Source organism: Balaenoptera musculus, chromosome 1 (genome assembly GCF_009873245.2).
Source record: "Balaenoptera musculus isolate JJ_BM4_2016_0621 chromosome 1, mBalMus1.pri.v3, whole genome shotgun sequence".
Lineage (NCBI taxonomy): Eukaryota > Metazoa > Chordata > Mammalia > Artiodactyla > Balaenopteridae > Balaenoptera > Balaenoptera musculus.
The window spans coordinates 170,136,345-170,156,480 of NC_045785.1; the positions used below are offsets into that span (position 1 = coordinate 170,136,345).

The following is a 20,136-nucleotide window of genomic DNA, read 5'->3' on the forward strand; positions in this document are numbered from 1 at the left end:
ATCCCCTTAGGAACTCATTTTTAACTATACTATTACCATAGGCAAAAGTATAAATGCTAGAATTTAGACTACAAAGCATTGAGTATTAAGTTTAACCGCTATACTTATGTTCAAGGCATTAGTAACTGATTAATTTTTATTGTGAATCTTTTTCCTTCTTGCTATACGTAGTGTAGTGAAGGTAAAAGAAAATAACTTGCCAGACATTTCCTTATCTTTAGAACAATATTATTTGAATAGTATTTTATTAGTTTTAAATTCTTCTCTTTTTTATATTTCTGCCCCCAAATTTAAAATATTAGAATAGAAAATTCATTACCTTTCTGATGAGTATAGTTACTCAAAATCCAAGGCTACTTGTAAAAGATTTTCATTCCAAAGAGAGGTTCTTTTCAGATTTGAGCACTGAGGTGACACAGAAGTACATCAGAGAAAAGCCAGAAGGATGTATCAACTTTAATTTTGAGTTCTGTTTGAAACATGTGCATGCTTGCATCTGGATCATGTTGAAATTTTCCAATTGGTTTTTAACAAATATACAAATATATATGTATGTGTATGTAACATGTATACTCACTTATTGATTTTTTTCCCCTCATTCATTCCCTTAAGGGGTCTGCAGTAGAAGTTACCACAACTAATGATGATGGTAAACAATATAGTGATGGCAAATGGCATGAGATAATCGCAATTAGGCATCAGGATTTCGGCCAAATCACACTTGATGGGCAGTATACAGGTAAGATCTTCTTTGACATATATAAAGAGCTCTACTGATGTGCTGATGTTACCGTACTCTTCTGTTGTTTATATTTGTTCATCTCTTCTTTCACCTTTATCTCCACTCAACTTCATCTAAATTGCTGTTGAGTTTGCCTTTGGGTGCTCCTAAAATGATGAAGTCTTGGCAACTATCTTCTCATCTCTGCAGGGTTTCAGTAAAGCAAAAATAAGAGTAAAGCCATCAATAGCAATTTTGTATCTTTTTCAGGTCTTTACAATTTGCAAGGGCTTTTACTTTCCTTTTACTTATGTTTTACTTATGTTCTCTCCTTATGTTCCTCTATTATGACCTTGGTTATTATATGCATTTTAGAGATGAGGAAACTAAGGCTCCAAAAGGTAAACAACTTCTTCCAATTAAGACAGTTGGTAGGCAGCGTTCTGGGACATGTATTTTTTCTTTGCAATTCTAAGTTTATTTTTCTTTCTATCCTTCCCTGTCTACCATCCCCATGTAATTGTAAAAGTTACAGTACCTATACGATGATGCAGGCTTTTATTAATTCATTCAGAAAAATATGAAATTTTAATGAGCACCTACTACTGCTCTAGGAACTCTGGAAACAAGGAGGAAATTTTACACTTTAGGTGGGAGAGGAGCAGGAAACAGAATAAATAAATATTGAACAAATATCAGGTAGTGGTACATTCTGAGAATGTATAAAACAGGATAAGAGGAAAAGGTGTGTGTGTGTGTGTGTGTGCATTGGGGAAGGGATGTTTTGATTTTATAAAAGACTGTTAGAGAAGGCCTCTCCGATAAGGTGACATATGAGCATAGACCTAAAGGGGATAAAAGGGCAAACCAGGCAAATGTCTAGGAGAATGTTTCAAGTCAAGTGAACAGTAGGTCCCAGGGCCCTGAGGTGGGAGCATGCGATATGTGCCATGTCAAGGACCAACAAGGAAGCCAATGTGGGAAAGAGGTTGAAGGGGCTAGTGTTACAATGTGAAATCAGAGAGGCCACTGGGGCTGTATTACATAGGGCTTTGTGAGCTTTTACTTGAAAAGAGGGAAGCCATTGGAGAATTTTGAGAGAGGGGTAACATGACGTGACTTCTTTCTTTAAAAGGAACACCCTGGCTGCTCTTTTGGAGATAAGTTTTAAGGAGAACAAGGCTGGAAGTGTTGACCTAAAACAAATAGATTGCCGTATGTTTTTCCAGCAAAGATGGGTTTATTTGGGATCAGTAGAAGGCTGCAATTCGGGGTCTGCAACCATGGTGAGCCACTTGTAAGTCCCTGCACAGCAACGGAAGGAGAATGCTTTTATGGAGGGCAAAAGGAAGTTGGGAGGGCTGTAGTAAACAAACAGTCCATGGCTTTTCATTGGCTGAGTGCTTGCCAGGAAAGAGGAGGAGTCTTTCTTCTTCCTGTTGGGCTCTGCTGTCACCACAGAGCATGAGAGCTCCTTCTGGTCTCCCAAATCTATTTAATTGAGGTTTCTGTTTATTAATTTTTTATATGTCCTCCTTTTGATCATGATCTTTCTCTCGGAGCATCACTGATCAAGAGTCAGCTTTTCTAGTTTCAATGGCTTTTTGTCCCTCAGTGCCAGGAAGGACCTTTCCTGTGTGTGGGGTCTCATATCAGAAGGGAATGCACAGATTGGAAACCTACTGAGGTCATATTCGAGTAACAAGGGAAGGTAGAAGGGAGAACTCTCAGACACTTTCTGTCTAAATTCCATATGTTATCAAGATCATAGACATTGGAGATCATCTGAAGCATTATGTCATTGTCAAAGGTTTGGAAATAAACTTCCTAAAGACCTGGTCCAAATATCTTCAGAAAGCTGCCTCATCAGGTGTTGTCTACTTCAGTTCTGGGAAATATTTACTTTCAGGTCACCAGACTTTTTGAGGTCCCTTCAGAATTTGGTGCTTTCTTTAGGTGTGTCACGTGAGTCCGAGAATCTATTCCTTGGTCTTTGGCAGCAGAAGGATTGGTTAGCAATACCTGATAGGGGCCTCTCCAATAAGGTTGAAGAAAGTTCTTCTGGAGGTGTCTTTTCCAGTAGATAAAATCTTCAGGTTGCAAGGTGTGATGCTTAAGGTCTTTGTCTCCTGAGAATGCACTGTAAAAAGATTGCTCTACCAAAACATGGTTATTTTTAATAGGAGTAATTTGGCCCTTGTGTTATTGGAGTAGCTCTCCTCTTTTCAGTTGTAGGTCAAAAAAAGCAGTAACCAAGTGTGTTGGGTGTCCTGTGACTGTTTCAATGGGTGAGAATTTTTGAGTTACAAAAAGTGTGGATCTGAGATTTAGAGGGACCAATAGCAATGCTTTGGGCCAAGGTATTTGTATGACCTCTATGAATTTTGCCAGTTGAGTCTTAATAATGCCATTACTGTGATCGACTAAATCAGAGGACTGATGCCACAGACTTGTTGAAGTACCTGGCCAGTAAAACAGGTTCCTCAATCACTATGAAGTCTATCTGTATCAAAGTGTAGCCCTTGTTCTGATACTAGATGCCCTAAATATCAAACCTGGGTTTGGGCAAACTACAAGTTTTTCCTTGGCAATCTTATGTCCCTTTAAGGCTAAAAGCTTTAGAAAGTGGATGCTGTCTTCCTGTGAGTAGGCTTTAGAAGATCAAAGAAGCAAATCATTCACATATGCAACAAAGTAGACCTGTAGGGAACTTTATATCATCCAGGTCAACCTTCAGGATTTACAAGAAATAAGAAGGACTCTCAGTAAAACCCTGAGCATTACTGTCCAGGTGAATTGTTTTTCTTCCCAAGTAGAGGTAAAAAGGTGTTGGCTAGCTTCATCAAGTGGAATACTAAAGAATGCACTGCATAAATCAATTACAGTAAAGAATTTGCTTCCAGTGGGAATGGATGTTAGAACGTCTGAGGATTAGGAACAACAGGGTGTCTAGGGATAACAATGTTGCTTATTGCTCAGAGGTCCTGGACAAACCTCTACACTCAGCCCTTAGGTTTTCTCACAGGTAAAATTGCATCCTTACAGGAATTAGTACAGGCATAATGAGGTTTTGAGACTTATAATCTTCTATTATAGGCTTTATGCCTTGAAGGGTTTCTTTACTTATAGGGTATTGATTAATTCTGGGAAGAGGTTTTGAGGGATATATTTGAATCTTGATGGGAAGGGGTGCTCTTTGAAGTTTGCCAATATCAGTTGGAGATTTTGCCTATAAAGATGGTGGTGGCTGATTCAATAGGGACAAATGATCAGTGTTTCCAAAATCCACTCTAGAACTGTCAGAGACAGAACAAATAAAAGAGTCAAAGGGGTCATTTAATTTACCTGGTTGGTGATGTTGATGGCTACTGTCAAATTCTAGAATTATTTCCTCCTTTTGGAAGAAAGAATTTCCAGCATGATACTTCTCCAAAAAGTCTCAGCCTAATAAATGGGTAGGGGCAGAGGAACTAAGGAGAAAAATACATGTGTCTCTCAAAGGGCCTAAAGGAAAGGGAATAGGTTCAGAGACAAGAACCTCTTGAGATTCGTTAGAGATCCCCACTATTTGAACTGTGTTAGTACTTGGAGGCAGAGGCTGCTTTTTAGTAATGGGATGGAGCACTGAGTGTGTGACTCTGGTGTCAATTAGGACTGGAAGAGTTTCAACCCCAATCTTGAGAAACATTTCTTTAAGCTGATTAAGATGGAGAACTGGGAAGAGCCCCTATAGTTCCTCAGAGCCTGTCATTGAGTAGTTGGAGGATGTTGGAAAGGTTAGTCAGAGGGCTGAAGACACTGAAAGCACTTAAATTTGTAACAGTCTCTTTTCCAATATCCTGGCTATTTTCAATAATACCAGAAACTAGGAGGATTTTAGTTTCATTTAGGAGCCTTCATTTGCTGTAGATGAAGTTTAAGAATATAGGCAGTCTTCCTTTTAGGTGATTCAGCTATAGTGTGAGAGAGCAGTTTTGCCAGATTAATCAAAACTAGATGGGACATAGTTTTCCATTCCATCCTGGTCCTTTTTATTAGAAAGGAAAGATCCCAGTTTGGCCCATTAATAAACATGGAATTAAAAGCTACCCAGGTGGAATCAACATCTGGAGGAAGCCCAAAATTTTGCATAAAAATAATCTGAATTCAATTGTAATCATAATGAACAGGTTCATCAGATTTTTGTGTGCAAGCCTGAATTTTGTTCCAGTTGACAGTCTTTGGAAAAACCCTAGGAATTGCTCAATGAAGTCACCTAGTGATTGCTCAAGCCTGATCATATAATAAGTTAGAGGGCTGATCTCCTGGTTGTTATCCTAGAGACCTTTCAGGATTTTCCCAATTAGCAGTTCTGATCCAATGCTGGGTCTGGCCATCACCCACAAACATATGAATTAGCTAAGGTAAGTCAGAGAAACCAAGTTGATAAGTTTGAATGACTACATTAAATTCCTCAGCAAATCTGTGACAATCTTCAGTTACTTTGGGTATATCTTTGATTGTGGATTGCAGTTCAGCTTTAGTCCAGGGAATATAAGAGATTAAGGGTTTAGCTTCTGGAACCTCAGAAGGCTTAATTTTAAAGGGACAGGTTCTGATAAGTTCAGAGGAAAAGGGAGTGGGGAGAGTTTCAGAGAAAAGGGGAAGTTTGGTGAGAGAATTATTAAGGGGGGGAACTGAGGGTCTAGAGGAGGCATAGGCAGTAGAGAAGGAAAGGAGAAAGATGGTTCCAGATGAGTCTGGCCATGAGGAGCTGAGGAAGAGAGACAAGATGGTACCAGAGGTCAAGCCTGAGACAGAGAAGCCAAGGAAGAAAAGCCTGAGGCGTGGAGAACCACTTTGTCTTTCTTTATCCACATATTTGACTCAGTTAATCTTAAAATCTCATTTTACTGAGAGGCAATTTTAGGCTCCTGATTACATTTAGAAACCTCAACATGCCAATCAAAATAGGCATACTCTTCAGTTCTGGGAATTTCTGAGCTATTGTAGTCCAATTAACTTTGAGGATTCCAAAAATTCCCCATAATGGCCATTGCTATTCTAAATTGCCTTAGGTCACTTTGGTCCATTTAGTTGGAAATGCACATGAGGAAAGACCACACTTTTTAAACATAAAATTGTCCAGAGTCCCTGTCGGCAGGGGCTCCCTCAAAATATGTAGATAACTGAGATCTTGTTACTCAGAGGTTTGTCTCCAGAGTGAAAGAATAATTTTTAAACAGCTCACAGTTCAAATCAAACTGCTCGCAACTCAAACAGCATGCAAATTAATACCAGCCAATTCTAGGGAAACAATTTGGTCCTGTAGAAACCAGGCCCAAGGCTTTCAGTCATTTCCAAAGAACAACCCTAATTCCAAAGGAATGGGCTGAAGGCTGAAAAACCAGCACAGTTTCAGTGAAGCAGCCTCATTCCTGAAGGAATGGGCTGATGACTTCTCAGCCAGTCTTGGTTGAAACAGTCTGATCTCAAAATTAGACTGAAGTTCCAAATAAGTACTCAGGTACAGAACAAGGCCTTAACCAGACAAAACCTTTAAGTACAACTTGCATAAAGCCTGGAGAGCTTCAAATGCAAAGAGGGTGTGAGCTCAGATCCAGGAGAAAAATTTACCTTCAAACTCCAGGGTTGGTAAGAGCAGTGAGCACAGTGGGTAAGCAGTGAGCACAGTGGGCTTCTTTGTGGGTTCCACACCTGTTTGTTCACCAGAACTGGAGCCTTCGGGGGTTTTCTCTGGTCCCCATAGGGTCCACCAAAATGTTGACCTAAAATAAATAGACTGTCAGATATTTCTCCAACAAAGATGGGTTTATTGGGGATCAGCAGAGAATCACAATTCAGGGTCTACAACCATGGCATGCCAAGTGCAAGTCCCGCATGGCAAGGGAGGGAGAACACTTTTACAGAGGGTGAACAGGAAGCCAGGAGGACTATAGTAAACGAAGTGTTCATGATTTTTCATTGGCTGAGTCCTTGCCAGGAAAGAAAAGTCTTTCTTCTTCCTGTTGGCTTTGCCTTCATTACAAGGTGTGAGAGCTCTACCTTCTGGTCTTCCGACTCTATTTAATTGAGGTTTCTGCTTATTAATTCATTACAGAAGCATGGAGACCAGCGAATAGGCTTCTGCAATAATTCTAAAATAATCCAGACAAGAAATGATCATTTCTTGAACCAGGGAAGGAATTGTGGATATAATGAGAAATCTGGATGTATTGTAAATGTTAAAGAATTTGATTGAGGTAGAGCAGGGGTTGACAAAGTACCACCTGTGGGCCAAATCCAGCCCATGCCTGTTTTTATAAAGTTTTATTGGCGACAACTGCACCCATTGGTTAGGTATTGTCTATGGCTGCTGAGGCTGTATGGTCTACAAAGAGGAAAATACATACTACCTTGCTCTTTACAGAAGAGTTCTGCTAACCCCTAATGTAGAGCATGACTGCAATGTTTGGGGCCTTTAGACTGTAACTACCATAACTAAGGTGGGCAAGCTAGTGGGAGAAGCAGATTCAGAGAGAGATGTTCAGATTTCAGTTTGAACATGTTAAGTCTTAGGTACCTATGAGGCATCCAAGTGGAAATATCAAGCAGATTCCTGGATCTGAGTTCAGGGAAGAGTTCCAGACTAGAGATAAAAAATTGAGAGTTGTCAGCTAAAGATGGTATTTAAAACCAAGGTCCCAGATATAAGTAGGGCTATTTAGAGTTGTTTGGGCTCTGAAAAAAAAAAATCCCCTTTCTCCCCAAAAATGATGGAGTAAGATAGACATTTTAACAGATTTGCATTGTTATGCAACACAGTCAAGGACCCAGGCCCCTTCTGATCTTTGGCCCTGGGAGTTAGCACAGGTACCCGGCTCTCTCTTCATCCTTCTAGAGGGGATTAGGGTATCTGTGTAGGTGGAGAAAGAGGTCTGAGAACGGAGGAAGTCTGGGTCATTCCAGCATCAAGATGTTAGGGTGATGAGGAAGAACCAGTGAAGAAAAGTAGCCGATATGTAGAGAACCAAGAAAGAGTGGTGTCCAGAAGCCCAGGGAAGGGTTTAGTCATTCGTTAAATGAGTAGAAATAGATTATCCTGCTGAAGTTGGAATTCTCATCTCCTTTTGCATCCATAGGCTCCTCGACCACCCTGAATGGTAGTACTGTTATTGGAGAGAACACAGGAGTGTTTGTGGGAGGGCTGCCACAGGGTTATACCATCCTCAGGAAGGATTCTGGTGAGTTTGGGAAAGGTATAGAATTTATATGTTATCCTCACATTTTAGAATCAAGCTGCATTATTTTAAAGTATGGGTAATAGTATTATTTTCTATCTCATGCTGTATTTCCTACATCAGTATGTCAAAAATTTCCTTTAGGTCTCTTCTTTTCTAAAGGAACCATGTACTACTTGCATTTCAGTTCTTAGTACCCCGTTCTTGATATGTAAAAGGAGATCATTAAACTTTTGCTGAAATGAATTATACTAATTTCAGTCAAAGCTATGTTATTTAGGGATCAAAAGCTTTCAATGAATTTTTTGAGAAGGATATATTTAAATCCTCAAGACTGGTTATAGTTACCTCCTTAGAAATACCTGTAGAGAAGAGAGGGCTTTCATTTGGCTACTGTAGACTGGTGGAGAAGTCTCTTGAAAACATTCACACACACACACACACACAGATCGAAAGAAAGAGAGAAGAGAGTCTTTGTCCTAGTTCTTTGCCCACCAAGCACAATTCTTGTCTCTGGTATATCCAGGCATCAGGAGGAGAGCATACCCCAATACCAAGTATCCCTCCTGTAGATGACATCTGTCTATTATAAATAAATAATTTGACATTGCGCATATAAATTGACCTTGTAAAACTTTGATTGCTGGTGAATACCTTCCCTAAGATCGGGTCATGAACTCAAAAGCTGAGAACTAAGCTTTCCACTGACCTGTAAGGACACTGCCATATGAAATGCAACCTCAGCTTCAGGTGCCTTCTCGCCCTCTCTGCTTTCTTTTTTTTTTGCTCTCTAATTCTCTCATTTGCTCACTTTCTCTCTTTCCCAACCTCTTATGACCACCCTACTTACTGTATTCATAAGCCCCACACCTACCTGGTCTGGGGAGTTCAAAAATTAAGTTTAAATTACATTAACTCCTAAAAATGAAATGAAATTATTGCTTTACTTGTGTAACAGACTAGCTCAAAATGACAAGGGAACTAAACTATAAACTGCAGATTTAATAGATAGACTTCCTTTAAATCTTACTTTTAAAATGTGTTATTGCACATTTATTTTTAAGACCAGCGGCAGATGAGATCCCCTTGTTAGTTCAAGAGGCAATAGTCTTGCTATTACTATAAAACCAAGGTTTTTGTGCAAACATCTGTTTCTGCAGATAAGATGAGTCTGAACCAGAGCGAAACATTACAATTGTTACCACCTACCCTAGCTGATGGTGTGGTGTTTATATGAGTTATTAAGAAGTTTGGGGACTTCCCTGGCAATCCAGTGGTTAAGACTTCGCCTTCCAATGCAGGGGGTGCTGGTTCAATCCCTGGTCGGGGAGCTAAGATCCCACATGCCTCGTAGCCAAAAAAACCAAAACATAAAACAGAAGCAGTATTGTAACACACTCAATAAAGACTTTAAAATTGGTTCACATCAAAAAAAAAAAATCTTAAAAGAAGAAATTTTTAAAAAAATTTGTAGTAAGTAGGTAGTGAGAGCTATTGCCTATTTCTTTGACTTTAATGGCACATCAAATTCATTGCTTGAAAAGAATTTCTCAGAATACATATTTCTTGATATCTCTCAACCCCTGCAGACATAATCCGAAAGGGTTTTGTGGGCTGTCTCAAGGATGTGTATTTTATGAAGAATTATAATCCCTCTGCTGCTTGGGGGCGTCTGGTTTGGCAGAGTTCTGAAGAGCAAATCAACGTGTATAACAACTGGGAGGGATGCCCCACTTCATTACAAGAGGGAGCTCAGTTCCTAGGGACAGGTAAGGTTCTAGAATAGACACTGGTCATTGCTTAGCTTGTATGTTCTATCTTTGGTGTAATTTAATCTCTCGTGATACAATTATTTTGACCTCATATGAACCTGCTATCTCAGAAATACCTAGTTACGCCATGATGCCCATACATATGTTCTCAACGTCTGAATATATAATATAAATAGTAAGACTCATAAATACATATTCACGTGTAAGATCTCTGGCAGTTTGGGGTTTACCTATGGTAGTGCCACTAATGTCCATTTGTAAGTCCACTTTTTTTACTTAGAATATAGTTTTACTCAAATGTTTCAAAGGAGTTTTGTTTTGTCAGGCTAATCCACACAATATCTGTTTTATCCCATGATATAGACTGACAGTGTTCCTAAGAGTAAAATTTCAGCTGTATGATGGGGTAAGTAGGGCCTTAAGGGGAGAGCTAGAGAATGTAACCACCACCACTGCCATTGCTCCAAAGGCTGTGGCAAAGGTGAGGCGCAGTGTCCCCGGCATACACGCCACCTACAGTCTCTGTCTAGCAGCCACCCAGGGTAAGGAGTGGAAGAGAATATGGTGACTTGGCCACCATGGCTTATTTTTGGAATAAAAGCCCACTATTGCCTGCTACATTTATAACTAAGTTGGTTAGATATTAAGTTCATTAAACTACCTTCAGAACAGAAAGCTAAATAATATTATACTCTGTGCACTTTTTCGTTGCTTTTTCTCATCACTGTCATTATCCGGAGTTGCAACTACTTATTGTTAATACTTAGATAAACTAGTAATAGTCTTAATTGTATCCATGACTTAGTAACTTGCTTCCTCTTAAAAGGTATGTCAAGTTCATTCTGCCACTTCTGTACATTACAAGGTGAATTTCTTAACATTGATCTGCATCTTCTTTTGTGAGAGATTTATTCAGCGACAGAGTATGTCCTAAGGGTGTCTTATGACACCCTTACGATGCTAATAATATTGCTTTGCGCATGCTAATTTGTACATGTTTTTTTCTCTAAAGGGTTCCTGGAACTTTATCCATATTTGTTTCATGGTGGAATGGACTTTGAAATTTCCTTTAAGTTCAGAACTGACCAATTGAATGGACTGCTTCTTTTCATTTACAACAAAGATGGACCTGATTTTCTTGCTGTATGTTAATTAATTTACTTAAAAATGTTAGATCCAACTTTAAAATCAATAAACCATGTGTTTACATTATACCTAATTAGGGTTTCTTTCCAAATTCACTTTTGCTTTTATTTTTACCCCCATGTCATTTTCACTTTTGGAATCCTATGAAACATTTTGTATTTTAGGACCATGATGATTTTTTAAATGACCATTATACTTTGAAAATTATAATTTTAACCATACAGGCTAAATATTAGGAATTGAGGAAATGAAATTTACCTTCCCAATATATGAAAAATCTTCCTTTATTATCTTTTATATAATAGTGTTGAAAGAATATATATTATATATTTAATATTTCACACACACATATAAAATAAAATATAATAGTACAATGAACACTCATGAACCTACCACCCAACCCAAGAACTAAAATATTATCAAATTTTTGCATCTACCTCTAGGCCATCTCTTAGCCCATTTCCCTGTCTCCCTCTAGAGGTAATATGTAATCATAATTTTGTGTTTATTATCTCCTTGCATTTTTATAGTTTGAACATCATGAGTGAATGCCTAAAAATCTTTATTTTAGAAATTTGTAAAAGTTTCTATCTTTAGGCAATTGCTTTAGCCCTTGACATTGTTTCTGAGTTATTCATGTTCTCCATGTATTTTTCATGGCTGGGTAATAATATATCTCTTCTCACTTCAATGAAGTAGTGGTCGTTCCCATGTTTTTGCCATGGTGAATAAGGCTACTCTGAACATTTTTATAGGATGTACTTCTTATGACCAGAAGGGTGAACTTTTTGTGTAAGATATTAGTAGAAAGAATATGGGCTTTTGGCATCAGACAGACAAGAGAAAAATGATTATTTTTCCATATCACTCAAAATCCTCCAAAATTTTGCTTCTACATACCTGGCAGAACTCTTTCTTTCTCTTTCCCCCATATGTATCCTTTTATCTAATTTCATACCTTTTTCTAAACCTAATGTGCTCGTACATGTCCCCATGCCATTGAACATGTTAATTTTCCTGCTGGAGATTCTCCATGAATCTTACATATTTCCAAAAACCTTACTTCAAACCTTTCCCAATTCCCAGGGAACAAAAGGTGTATCTTCTCTCCGATCTCTTTGTACCCCATCTGCATCTTGTTTATAATATTACCGCACATGTTTGCCTCTGCTATTAAGACAGTGCAATTCTTGGGAACAATTTCTCTTGTAGTAGCAGGTTTACAGAACATAGTAGGGGAATCAATATTTATTGAATGAAAGGATAAAAAAATGAATGACTGTTTACCCAATGTACTTCACAAAGTTGATTTTTACATAGAAAAGCATAATTTTCTATATAGCATTATTTAATTTGTTTCATTGACATGATCTCAAATTTTTAAGTACCTTATGGTCAGTAATTTGACTTCTAACAAAATAAAAACATAGTAGGTAAAATAATTATTGAGTAAAATTTTGAAGAAAAACATATGGAGGCATTTCCTTTGCCATGAAAATGTGGGTAAAATATGTTCGTATTAGAAAATGGCACTTTAATCTAAAAGAATAGACATAGAAGCAATTAGGTTAGTTAGAGATTTAGAATAGTAACACTGAAATATTGAATCAAAATACATTTTACAAATTTGAAATTGAGTTCACCAGCCAGTTAAAATAAGCTTAATCAGGCTTGACATTTCATTTTCTTATTGTCTTGTCATATTTTTCCCTGAAATTAAATTGATATATGAAGTAGTATTTTCTCATTTTCTAAAGATTCAAATAAAAATAGAGTCATAGTTTAAACTGTTCTCTTCAGTTATTCAGTCACTTATGCTAGGGTTTAATCTTCTACCTATGCTGCATCAAAAAGAAAAAAAATGGTTTTGCCTATGTAATATTGCATTACATCGTATCATCATTACTGGGTATAAATTTGTTTGACTCATTACAACATCCGTCATGTCAATTATAAGCTTGCAAAGTACTTCATTATGTGTTACTCTAGTTCTGCTTAGAATAAAGTGGGACATTTTTATAGAGTGCTTTCAGGGAAATTTCTTGCTTCTCTTCAAAAAGTTGACCTTCTGTTCTCTTCCAAACTGCCATTCTGCAGTCCTTTTATATACCTATTTTCTTTTTAATATGAAATACAGATGGAACTGAAGAGTGGAATATTGAGCTTCCGGTTAAATACTAGTCTTACCTTTACACAAGTGGATCTCTGGCTGGGGCTGTCCTATTGTGACGGAAAGTGGAATAAAGTGATCATTAAAAAGAAAGGCTCCGTCCTATCAACAAGCATGAATGAACTGATGGAGCACGTGTCAGAGTCCAGAGCTCAGCCACTGATGGTGAATTCCCCCATCTATGTGGGAGGAACCCCACGGGAGCTGCACGACTCTTATAAACACCTGAAGCTGGAACAAGGTAAACTCCATTGGGAGGAATTCCCAAGTTAGTACAGCCCTGGTCCTACCAGGTCTTGGTGGTTCTGTGTTTCAAGACAAAGCAGTCGAATCAGGCTGAAAGCAATAACTACTCACCCCTTTTCTGGAAGAATTTTAAGCTCTAAAAAAAAAAATCACAAAGCACTTCTTCAAATAGTTTTGTATGTTGCCCTTAAGGGTGTGCTCTCATATGTATTTACAATCAATATATTTATTCTAACATATCTTCATCAAATATAATTGTAATTTATATATATGTTTGTACACATGTGTATATATATATAAATTACAATTATATATTATTATATAATTATTATATATATTATATATATTTCCTCGTATGTTTTTCTTGAACACACGTGGTTCTGGTTCTTTCAAATACTGACCATTATCTGTATTTACAGATTAAAAAATAAATTAGGTTGGTGTGTACAGCCAAGAAAAATGGCCTTAAATTCCCTGGGTTTTTTCTGACTTAAATGCTGTTTGTCTCCATGCATTTCGATGGAGCTCTCATGCAGCAAAGCACATGAAAGTGTGGGTTTTCTTGAATTTCAAGCACACTTGGGAAAAGTCTGTGTGTCATTTATTATGCGTAACCATCGAGGAAAGGAAAAGTACGTGAATGTGTGACTTACAACTAAAGCAAGCCTTTAACTCATGTAAGGAGTTTGGACGTAATCAGAGAAATTATTGATTAAAAAAGGCTAACAGTGGGTTCATACTGTGTGACAGGCATGGTTCTGAGAGCCTAATGTGAGAATAAGTGAGTCAGTTCTTCATAACAAGCCCACGAGACAGGTATTATTATCTGTATCCCCACTTTACAGATGGGGAAACTTGGGGGCAGGGAGGAAAGTAACTTGCCCAAGGTCAATGCCTACTAAGCAGATGGCAAGCCTACCCATCTCGGGCAGCCTGGCGTCAAAGCCCACTCTCCTTTTTATAGTCAAGTGCTCCCTTTCATGGGCATTGGCCGATGTTCCTTTCTATCAAGTGGGGAAAGTACAGAGACTTCCAGCTTGCCACCAAACATGTTCCTGTGTAGAAAATGTTCTCTCCATATTTCAAAATCTATGCACCCTGAATGGTTAAAATTTCCAGGAAGCAGTCTTTGCCTATTTGGTAAGTACATAAAGATTTAAATGCCTTTGAATATAAAATATATGGCAAGCTCTAAGGAGACGTTTAGAAGGGTACTAGTAGGAGTTAATGAATATCTGGGGTGGAAGACAGTAATGACATTTTCAAGGCACTTAAGATGTAACAGCAGCTAAAAATATTACATTCATATAAGGGCTTCTTCTGGTTTTCAGGCTTCTGAGGTTACAAAGAGCTTGAAAACTCTTTATAGGAGCAAAATTACTTGATTCTGTTTACATCTAGGAAAAATCCCCTGTATATTGGGCATTTTACTCTCAAAGTACACCAAAACCCATTGTTATGGTGGTCCTAGAGACATGGCTAAAATTGGAATTATAAGATGATAATGATGGAAGTTTAAAATACCAACATAGACCTAAGGGGAACAACTTAATCTACACTGTGACTAAGCCTGTGATACTGAAAGATATTTTATTTATGGATAATACTAAATTTTTATCATTGCAATATCATCCATATCAGTGGTTCTCAAACCACTTATAAAATATTGAAGTATAGTAGCTGGAACATAGTAAGAATGCAATAAAATTAACTATTATTATTATTACTATTCAGGATCCATTGGAATTGCATGGAAAGTTTATTTAAAATGCAGATTTTATGCCTTTATCCTCTAAGATTCTGACTCAGATGTTTTGAATAGTAAGAGTTATATAAATAACTGCATGTTTTATACAGTGAACAGGAGAATATTCACAATATAGAGGTGCTGCATGCACGTAGTAAATTGCAATTAAAACTAATCATGTTCACTTACCTGTATTTTTTTTCAATCCACTATCAGTAGTGATAAAAACCTTTCTACGCTTCTCCATTAGCATCCTTTTTCAAAGACTCTATTTTGTGGTCCTACTAGAGTTATTTTTTATGTCCATTAATGTTGCAATCTTCCTTTAAATCCAATGCAAATGAATTTTCCTCTGTGTTTTGGAGATGCTGGGCACCATAATTTGCTGAAGAGGTACCACCTCAGATCATGGGCATTTATCTAGGACTAACACTTGGGGCCAGCACTCACCTCTGGGTTGGGAGTGAGCAGGCCATGGCATATGGTCTCCCAGGTTATGGTCTGTCCAAAGCCCTGAGCAGAGAGGTCAGGAGTGGGGCTGAGAGTCAGCCATCCTGTGAGCCCAAGTGTCCCATCGTTGGACCGCTTCCCCCAGAAGGGCTACTGTCTCTCTGATCTGTCAACCCAGGGCTCTAGACCACCTTCCAGTTACTTAGAGACCTGGGGGTAGGATAGGTGTGGGGAGTCGCTTATGATTTTCCCAAAGGCAGGGAAGCAAGAAAAGGAGGGATCCCTAGTCTTCCCACAGACAGGCCCTCTCCCCTGTTTTAATCCTCGCATCGCATTCATATTTTAGAGGTCATTGGGGAGTATTTCCGGTGGGAGGGTTTCTGACGGTGCAGAATTGGAAGAATGGAGCAAACTTTGACCAAACCCTCTGACTGCCCTGAGGGTAGTACTGTGAGGACCCCACACTAGAGCCCAGGCATCTGCACCCCCAAAGGCCTGAGGTCAGAGTCCCATTTCCTAAGGAGGATTCCTACTTAGAAACCTCACCCTGTAACTTTCTGGACCTTTATTTCTTTATCTCCAGAGTGAAGGAAGCCTACCTCTGTGGCCTTTCCCAAATTTAAAATTGCATCTTGTGTATTAATGTTTAAGACATTTCTTTAAAAAAATTTTTTTAACATGTTTACTTGTAATAAAGTATGCCTAACGTACGATTTACCATCCTAACCATTTTTAAGTGTACGGTTCAGGCATTTGGTGCATTCACGTTTTTGAGCAACCATTGCCACCATAGTTCTCTAGAACTCTTTTCATCCTACGAACCTGAAATTCTGTTCCTCTTGAGCAATAACGGGACATTTCTTATAAGGGCACACTGATGTTTGCCAAAGCTATCTTTCCACTGTTCACATTTTATTGATAGGGAAACTCGAGGACAGAGAAGTTAGGTGACTCAGCTCTGGGCCATCAGAAAATTACTACTGGTAAAGAAATTAGCACCTGAATTTTCAAGCAGATGCTTTTGTATTGAGCTTCATTGCTTTCAATTCAATTCACCCAACTTACTGAGTATCTACTGTGTGTTGAAGATAGACTAGCAGTATTGATCAGTCGGGCCTAAAGGAACGTGAATAATAGCAAAGGCGTTTAAAAGGAAATAGGCTGCAACTTAAAGTGTTAGAAGACAGAATAACACACCATATAAATGCTGAAGAGAACAATATGGTCATTGTTACCATTAACTTATTTTACTGTTCAGCATTGCATTATGTTTTATTTCCATTTCCTGCCGATGTGCTTTCATCTTGAAAAGAACTAATCGTGTGTTTGGGGCCTTTCAGACTTGACAGTGTTTTGTTCAAGAAAGAGAGTGTGTGCTCCAGCGATCTCAAACACAGTCTGTTTGTCCTTTCTTTGACAATTGTGGGCAGTTTTCTGAGCAGAGTACTGCCAAACCTCACAGAACTGATCTCTGTTTACACAAAATAGCAAGTTATTCAAAGCCACTGCTGTTCCCCGGCTGACAGGATGCCCTATGGTTCTCTAAAAAAAAAGAGCAGTGCACACTTCAAACCCACCTCCTCCACATTGTCTGTTAAACTTCCCAGAACTGAATGCCCCGTGGTCATTCTAAAGTTGACTGAGTAGAATACACATTCCAGGAAACCTCCCCTGTTGCTGTTGCCAGAGCTGAATTTGGTCCCTGTCATGAGAACATGAACCTAAAACTGGTGATCAGTTTGCACAGTCGAGATTATGGAACTCAGTGAAAATGGTAGAGCACAGTGGTAGATCCTCTGTTCCCTGATTTAACTGGGATTCATTCTCTGTCTATGAAATGATCGTTATGGAATTCATAGCAGTATCTCAGGATTTTAGTATATTTTGAGACTATATTCTTCCTCCTACTATTCATAGGAACCTCAAAATGTATTTTTTCCCCAATGAGCTTCTTGAATAATCATGCTCATTAAAATACTATTTTTTGGCACTTAGACACTGACTTATACAGGTAACTTAATTTTCCAGGATTGAGGGACGTGTGGATACCCCCTCACGATAATGCGTACTTGCCTAAATTTTATTTCATGGGAATAAACATAAAAATGTGTTCCGAAAGAGATATAATACATACTTTTCCTTTGAATCTAATTCAGTCGAATTACAATTATCAGCTTATATATTTTTTCAAAATAACATAAATATAACTATTTCCTGCAACATCTTAGCCTGAAAAACATGCAGGGGGAGGCATAAAGGATCTCCCAAACGAGATTCGGAAGTTTAAAAATTGTGTTTAAATCCCCCCCCTTGCACAATTTCATCAAAACGTAGTAGTAAAGGGGGCAAAAATGATTGGTAATTAATGACTCAAGCCCTTTATGTGATATTCATCCCTTACTATTTGCTAGGTTTCGGTGGTTGCATGAAAGATGTGAAATTTGCACAGGGTGCTGCCGTTAACTTGGCATCTGTGTCCAGCGGTGCTATCGGAGTCAATCTGGATGGGTGCCTGTCAACTGACAGTGCTGTTAACTGCAGGGGAAATGACTCCATCCTGGTTTATCGGGGAAAAGAGCAGAGCGTTTACGAGAGTGGTCTCCAGCCTTTCACAGGTAATGTGGAAATGCTCTAAATTCAATGTTCCATGTCTCCTCCTCATCTCCTCTTCCCTCCCTGCCAGCCCACCACTAGTCTACACGAGTCATATGTTAACCTTCTACTTCTTACTTCCATTTAAGAATACCTGTATCGAGTAACAGCCTCCCACAAAGGAGGTTCAGTACCTAGCGACTGGAGTCGGGGCCGTACAGCAGGAGCAGGTAAATACAATTTATCTTAAAATGTGTATGTGCACACAAGTGCACACGTTGGTGCATGTAAAGAAAAGGAAGGACTCTTACCCGTGAAGCAAGCAGAATGTTTATAATCTTGTGACAGAGCACGCCCTGGTTTGCAAAGTCACCCGTCGTTGGTAAAAATGCTTAGCAGATCCTTGCTTTTGATTTTTCAAGTATTTAATAAGGATTTTTTCAGGCTTGATTCTTTCCTCTTCAGATGCAGAAGAAAGTAAGTTCAGGTTGTCTTAAAGATGAAATAGGCCCACATCGACTGTAATTTATCTAAGAATAGGAAATCTTTACCAACTGCTTAGACCCTGAAAAGCTAAAGTCAGGATTACCTTTAGGTGGTGGTGATAGCCCCTTGCTTCTCCGGTGGAGAACACATTTGAAACCTGCACCCTGGTTGGAAGCGGATGTGTCTTTTATCACATCATGGCAGATGTTTGCCGTGGTGCTTACTATTAGGGTCTTAGAATGACTCTCCCAGGATAGAAATTGCTGAGTGGTCTAATTTGTTTTTTGTTTTTTGTTTTTTTGAGTTGAATGGGGAAACAAAGAGGAAATGGACTATATTAGAGCTAATCTCAGATAACTGATTTATAAGTGCTTTGTCCTTCTGACAGTGACCACAGAATCTTTTCACATATTACCATCACAGGGAGGCATTCATTAAAAAAAGTTTTGTGAAATCAGTAGCCTTCTACCATTTTGGAGAAAATATTTATTTGTCAGAAAGACAAATACTTTTCCATATGATTGACGCTTATGCCTCTTGAAGAAAATTATCCTTAGCAAGTCACGATTTGTCTAAAGATGTGTTTTTTTACCAAGATACCCTCTCATACTTATTATCAATAACAGGTTACTAACACAGGCATCCTTTGAGGAATCTTTTTAATCTAAAAGATAATTAAGTACTGAGATGGGCTACTAATAAGAATTTTCAAAGCTGTCTGCCTACAGATTTTCCAGAAGAGGCCAACTTCACACTTTTCCAGGACGATTTAAATCATCATCTATTTATAGGCAAGACAATGAACGGAATGATCCCTTAAAATCCTTTTCAACTTTAGAGCTTGGAAAAAGCTCTGATGTAAAATATTCATTTGTTACTGGCACGTCCTCTGCCCCTATCTCACACTGCTCTACTTTATTAACAAATATAAATAAAGCCTGCTTTCAGTCTAATGCAACAGCGTAAATAGGTGTCTAGAAAGTCCATCACTTACATAGCTTAATTGTCTCCATTTTGAGTACCACCGAGAAAGTATGCAAATAGAGCTCTGAATTTATAGCAATGATCTGACCACAAAGTCTTATGCCATAAATTCATATTTACAATCTGACCACAACACCAAACAGCTACATGCTCCCAAGGGTTGGAGAATAATTGCGCTATTTAATTATTTTTGAGTCAGTTTTGCTCTGTCCCTTATGAGAAGACCATCTGTTAGACAGGACTCTACTTTGCTCTGTACCACATTTCAGAACTAATGAAATCAAAATCACTCCCATTGTCCCATTACTTGCAACTTGATTGTGTAGCCTGTGTGTTTCCAGAAGTGCCCGTGGTGTTTTACCTGCGCAGGCAGTGGTTCTTCACCTCTGTGCTTCCTCATATCCCTTACGTTCACATTGTTTCCCTTAACACTGTCCTGTTTTATTGGCCTGAACAGTCAAGGCAGAGAAGGAGGCTATTTGATGGGGGAAAACCAGAGTGATCCTCCATCAACAGGGCTCAGGAGTCCAGGAGCGGTCAGAGCCTGTCTCTCATCCATCATCCTGCCACGAAGTTCCTTGGGCTTTTTCTCAGCGTTCCCA

General features: G+C 38.6%; 1 protein-coding gene across 2 annotated transcripts in view; it reads left to right on the plus strand.

Annotated features, from left to right (window-relative positions):
• Positions 1 to 20,136, plus strand: part of USH2A (usherin) — an 816,496-nt gene that overhangs the window by 318,330 nt on the left and 478,030 nt on the right. For both annotated transcript variants that reach the window (XM_036853226.1, XM_036853215.1), the window contains exons 22-28: positions 613 to 739; positions 7,843 to 7,944; positions 9,531 to 9,710; positions 10,726 to 10,856; positions 12,997 to 13,270; positions 17,884 to 18,087; positions 18,214 to 18,294. In XM_036853226.1, coding sequence (XP_036709121.1) covers positions 613 to 739; positions 7,843 to 7,944; positions 9,531 to 9,710; positions 10,726 to 10,856; positions 12,997 to 13,270; positions 17,884 to 18,087; positions 18,214 to 18,294 — 1,099 coding nt within the window. The remainder of the gene's footprint in view (positions 1 to 612; positions 740 to 7,842; positions 7,945 to 9,530; positions 9,711 to 10,725; positions 10,857 to 12,996; positions 13,271 to 17,883; positions 18,088 to 18,213; positions 18,295 to 20,136) is intronic.